Consider the following 6,484-nt stretch of genomic DNA (forward strand, 5'->3'; position numbering starts at 1 on the left):
ATATATAACCAACCTGATGCAACAGATGAGTAATCCATTGAAAACAATAAAAATAAATCACTGATTAGTTGCACTAGGAAGGTTAACTGTTGCAACATATAACCAATCTATTGCAATGGATGAGTAATCCATTAGAAATAATAAAATAGATCACTGATCTGTTGAAACATATCACTCATCTATTGCAAAATAAGTTATTTGTTGGATCAATATTATTTAGATTTCTTCCAAAAAGAAGAGTCGTCTATCGTAACAGATGAATGATCTGTTAGATTGTTCATCTATTGTATCAGATTTTCATAGTTGCATTAGATTTGCATCTGTTGCATCAGATATTTTCATCTGTCACATCTGATGTTTCATCTGTTGCATCAAATATTTCATCTGTTGCAACACCATTTTTTTAAGACAAATAATAAATCAATCCAACAACATCACCACATCACACACACACACTAAGAACATCAACGGTAATAAAAAATCACCAACAAATTCGAATCAACAGTTCGACAACAATAAGAAGAAAAGCCAGAAATTAGGATTTTATTCAGTTCACATTTCAAATTTAAGAATGAAATATTAAAATTATTAACCAATACGAGAATATTAGTTGGCTCAAGTTCCTCTGTTTCTTCATAATTTTTTACCTGTGAAAGAAGAAATGGGATGATGAAGAACTCAAAGTTGTTGTCGCCGGAGAAGTCTTCACGTCGATTGATGGTTGAAAGTCGAAAAGGAACTCGCCCTACTATTTATCACCGAAGGTTGAAGTCGCCGGGGATTGAAGGGAGAAATTTTGCAGAACTGTTGGTTAGGAGAGAGTTGAGAAAAGTTGTTGAGAGAGAGAGAGGAGATAGACAGTTGATTTGGATTGAAGAGGGGTATGGGTTGATTTGTATTTTTGAAAAGATTAATCAAGTCCACAATTAACTGTTTTTTTTTTTATAAAATACATATTACATTATAAAAAATACATATATATCTGCATATGTATTTACAGAAGACATATCTAACCCATATGTATATTGCCATATAAAATATACATATATATGTTTGAAATACATATCACTCATAATAAACAAAAAAAATATAAAAACATATCTTAAACAATAACAAATAGAACTATACTATATATCTTCATATGTATTTGCGAAATACAAGTGTGACTCATCGTAAACAAAAAAAATACAAAATCATATCTTAAACAGTAACAAAATACAACAGTATACATATACATATAACTAACCAAAAAATACATAATACATATCTTAAACATTACAAAATACAAAAAATTCATATGTTACTCTCTAGAAAAAACGTAGAACAGTCCAGAGACAAACTCAACACTGTGTAAAAAATACATATGCAGACTCATATGTATATAAAAAATAAAAATACATGTAGATGACCCATAAGCTAATAAAATGTAAATACAAACACCTCTTCGTTTTTATCTTCTTCTGAATCATATTTAGAAGAATTTTGACCAACATGACTTGAAATTTTACTTGATTCTCTCATTTTATTTTACTTTTCTTTTTCCTCCGATCTTTGCATTTTTGGGGGTTTGGAGATGCATCTTTTTCAATCCTTTTTGTTTCATGTTCAAATATAAAAAACGATTTTGCACAATATGATTTGGAATTTCGAACAACATGATCTTCATAATTAAGTTGTCTTAATTTGCCGAAATTCATCTACGAAATCAATTTTATGATTCAATACCTGTAACATCAATGACACTTTATTTTGAAATTTTAAAGATTATGAAGATAATAATATGCAATTGATTTGAGTTTGATTTGAAAAAGAAATATAATATTTTAAATAAGAGTAATTAATTTATGGAAAAAGAATCTACTGCTTTAAATAAATAAAAGTAATTTAATAAGAGTAATTTATGGAAAAGGAGAGGTTGCCAAGAAACACGCGTCTGTGGAGTTTAAGACTAAAAAAATGCTACTTTTGCTATAGAATGTAATTTTGTAAAAGTATTGCTATTTATCATAATTATGATTTTAAGTTTGTTACTTTTTGTAATTTTTTCTTTTTAATATTCTGACTAAAACAAGTCTTAAAATTAAACTTGGGAATTTATCAAATTGTAGTAGAATCAATTTTCTGTAAAATTCCCTTGAAATCTCTTCTCCCGATTGAACACATGGCAAAATTTCATCTTCAACATCAACCATTGTTACATTTCCATAACTTCTAGTCTTTTGCTCTTTCTAAAATAAAAAATTCTCCCAAGAATCAATCTTTATGTTACACAACCAAACCCAAAAATAATTTTCCCAATTTTATATTTTTCATTCATCGTGTACCCATAAATTGTCTAGTCTGATCCATTCTTGTAATGTGATTCTTCTTTATGCTTTACATTTTAATGAATTTTGGACATAATTTGCTTTTTTCCTGTTCTTGACCAATTTATTTTCCTTCCTATTTCTTATCATATTTCAACACTCATTTTTTCAAGTCCTATTTCTGATGGGTGGCGTGAGTTTCAAATCATGTGTTTCGTCTGAAAAGAAGTTGATTCAGATGTTCAAATGATGAATTGTATGATTTTTCCTCGGAATTTTGGAGTTGTTTGAATTTTTCAATTAGATTTTCAAAAGCTTTGTTTTTGGAGAAGAAAGAGAAAAAGAAAATGAAAAAAAAATTAAATACTGAAATTAGAAAAGTTACTAAAGAATAAAAATTTTGTGGTGAGGAGGCATGTCATATGGCGTCCACCTCACCCAAATATCAAGTCAGGTAAGCTTTCATCTTGTCATGGTGGTAAAATGTTAAAAATGAGGGTATGTTTGTTAACGGTAGGGGCATATTTGACCCTAAAATTTAATAAGGGATAAAGTTAGTCAATAGACTAAAGTAGAGGGATATTTTTGACCCTTTTCCCTTATCGCAATACGTAACAAGAAATGTAAAGAACAAGAACAATAAAGAGCGATAAGAGAGAAGGGTATTCTTATTTTTTCAGGTATCTTCAGTCTCTAAGTATTTCTCAATTTTTTCAAACGTATATAATATGAACTCTTATATCTCTATAGTATTACATAGAGGCATACAAAAGGTTAGTTATAAATATGACATTAATTCTTGAAAAGTGGACAAATTATGGGTTGGATGATCAATGTGGAGGTGGTGAAGGTATAGGTATTATTACTCAAACGATGAAGAGTAGTGGGAGATTACATTTAATGGACATTCACATAATATAATACATTTTGTAACACTCCTCCATGGATATCCATGGATGATGGGCCTCATTAAAATCTTACTAGAAAAAAAATTTAGTGAAGAAAAAAGAGTACACATATCTTGAAATACACAATGTTTAGTGCCTCGTTAAACCTTGCAAGAAATATCTAGTGGGGTGAAACTTGACTAAGGAAATAAGAGTACAACACGTATTTACTCCTCTGATGAAAACATCACCTTATTTCTTAGAGGTGACACATTCCAATCTTGTATACATTTTGTTGAAGCTTGTGTCTGAAAAAGAACTTTGGCAAAGTACACTTTATTTTGTTTTCTTCTACCTATTCTACATTCACCTAAGCTATGCAAGCAACATCATCTACATAGAATATGAAGATATAAGAGTGGCCTCACATGAAAATGGATAACTTTTTATACCACTTCTTTAGCAAGAGACAACAGTAGTAACAGACTTCTTCAAATCATCATCAACAACCTTTTTCGATATCGCAACATACCCCAATTTCTTAGTAGTAAAAACATCAAATTCATCATCATCAAAATCACTAGCATCGAAACGATTACCCCAGAAAAATGACCAGATCAAGTACATAATCACAGCTGTTAACGCACCACAACCTATACCGAAAAGTAAAGCTCCAACAACTCTCATTATATCCTTTGGCCTATCATAAATCGAATTCATCACCGATGAGTATAACTCCATCGGCATAATCCGATCCTCCTCTTCTTCTTCAATCAAGTCAGGTCGCCGGATCACAATCGGGTAGGATCTCTGAAAGATAATTGATGGGCTATGGAGTGGCCTACCAAGTCTGAATTGGGTCGGGTCGTTGGAAGTGGAGATGAAGAGAGTACGAAATCGAGTCGGGTTAGGGTTTTGGAAAATAGAGATGAAGAATAGGGTTTGGCAAGGGCGAGCAGCGGTGGAGGCAGAGAGGAAAGAAAAAGAGAGGAAGAAGAGGAGGAGAAGTGCAAAATTCGAGGAGGAAGCCATTGAGGATTTATATATATAGAGAGAGGGGGAAAAACAATAATGAGAATTATGGATTTGGGTGAAAATTTTGGGAATATATATAAACACTCTAAAGTCAATATTTTTCGATTTTTGTTATTGTTTTGTGGAAGATTTTAACTTGAAATTGAAAATTACCATTTTGGCAGGAACAAAAATCAATAACAAATATAGTATAGTCTAAAAAAAGAAACTTGTATTTTCTCGAATGACTTAAATTGCGGGTGGACATAAATATTGAAAATTGAAAAAAATAAAATAATAAATCTTTGTTAAGATCCTAGAGTCGATTTTTATTTATTATTTTTTAAATGTTTGGTCAAATTGCAAATTAAATATTACCATTTTGATGGGGGGAGGGAGGGGGGGGGGGGATAAGACCAATAACAAATATAGTATGGTCTAAAAAGAAAACTTGTATTTTCTTAACCTAAACTAGGCGTGAACATAAATATGAAAAAATTGGGGGAAAAAAACAAATAACAAATATAGTATAGTCTTCTCAAATGGACTAAATTAGGGGTGGATATAAATATAAAAAAATTGAGGGAAAAAACTCAATAACTCTTTATTTAGATTCTGGAGTCAATTTTTATTTTTTTATTATAATTTTTGGTCAAAATTCTAGAGTCAAATTTCATATTAAATACTACCATTTTATTGTGAACATAGATATAAAAAATTTAAAATAAAAAAAAACAATAAAGCTATTTGTTTAAATTCTAGAGTCAATTTTATTTTTTAACTTCTTGGTCAAAAGTGTGGAGTTAAATCAAATTCCAACAACTTCCAATAAAATATGATCTTCTGGTAGTTGATTAGAATTATAGATTTTAAATATTTGTAATAGGTTTTTGTACTTACTATGGGTGTTTAAAATGTATAAATGTTATTTAAAATATCTAAGTGAAAAGTTGTAACCCGACTTTAGATGTTTGTTGATGGATTACACTATTTTTTAATAATGCAACAAAATATATTTCGTTTTACTCTTGAGTTGAGGACATATTAAAAATGACCTCTCTACCTCATATAAGAAAGATCGCAATAAGATCTGTCTACGCACTATACTGCTCTTATCGGGTCATATTGGGTATTTTGTTGTAGTCGTCGTTGCATACATATACATAAAAAGTGAACAATTATGCTATTAAGGGGTCGGGTTGAATGTTTTTGAAATTTTATTTATTATATTTAAAACTAAAAATAAAGAGTGAAAAAGGATGTTTCATCGAAAAAGTTATTAGATTTCGACCATGTGATTTTTATGTTAGTTTATCTAAAGTTTAGTTATTTTATGTTAGAAAAAATAATCAAGTGAATTCTACGGAAAAAAAGTGATAAATGAGTTATCATATGTGATGTTTACCTGTTAAAAGAAACTAATCAAAATCCGTATAATTGAAAGAAAAAATTTGGTGTACTAAAGCTTTCGCTATGTGCAGGATTCGGACAATCGTGATCACATGAAAACAACTTTACCAACTACTACAAGTCACCCCTTCATAAAAAGGCATAACAGATAAACGTGCTTTTTAACTTATTGGCTTCAGCTTGTATTGATGCACTCCAACTTTAGGTGAGCGTACGTGAACGGTTAAGCTTATAGTTGAACAAGTACTCACATGCGTCCTACGCGACATTGTATGTGTATTATGTTGTTCAGCTTGGGTAAAAAATCTGTATGTTTTCTATACAAACTTCAAACTAAGTTCAAGAATAAGTTTTCGAGAACTACAATGAAATTCAACAACTTCAAACACAAGTTCAAATGAATAATCAAAAGAACTATCAAATGGAGTGTTTATCAACTATTAAGAAATCAAGATGAAATAGAAATTTAAGAACCAAGTCCACCAATTTCATGGTTGTTCTTAATGAATTTATTCCCCTCAAGTATGTGAGGTTATGGAATCTTTCCTCTCAGGATAAAATAATTCACTTTCTGAAAGTAGCGGTACCTCAAACTTTTAGAAACTTCGAACGTACTCAACAGTTTGATGATCACAAAAGAGTTTTTAAGAAGAAGAAGGATGTTTTCAACTCTAAAACAATTGTCTTTACCTGAGAAAAAATTCAGGAATTTATAGCCATCAAGGTGTTGCTTTATGAAGAGAAGCAATGATTCAGAAATGTGCACCCCTTCGAAAAAGGCGCAACTCTATAGAAAAGTCACAACCATTGGAAAGCTCATAACCATTCAATCAGAAAAGATGCCTATCTAAATTGCATCCTTTCTTT

The 6,484-nt window shown here is 30.4% G+C and overlaps 1 protein-coding gene across 1 annotated transcript; it reads right to left on the reverse strand.

Moving 5' to 3' along the window:
- Positions 1 to 3,332: 3,332 nt before the first annotated feature.
- Positions 3,333 to 4,254, reverse strand: LOC107869829. Its single transcript, XM_016716250.2, has one exon. The coding sequence runs from the start codon at positions 4,223 to 4,225 to the stop codon at positions 3,653 to 3,655; it is 573 nt and encodes a 190-aa protein (XP_016571736.2). The 5' UTR covers positions 4,226 to 4,254; the 3' UTR covers positions 3,333 to 3,652.
- Positions 4,255 to 6,484: the final 2,230 nt, after the last annotated feature.

The sequence above is a fragment of the Capsicum annuum genome, chromosome 4 (assembly GCF_002878395.1).
Source record: "Capsicum annuum cultivar UCD-10X-F1 chromosome 4, UCD10Xv1.1, whole genome shotgun sequence".
Lineage (NCBI taxonomy): Eukaryota > Viridiplantae > Streptophyta > Magnoliopsida > Solanales > Solanaceae > Capsicum > Capsicum annuum.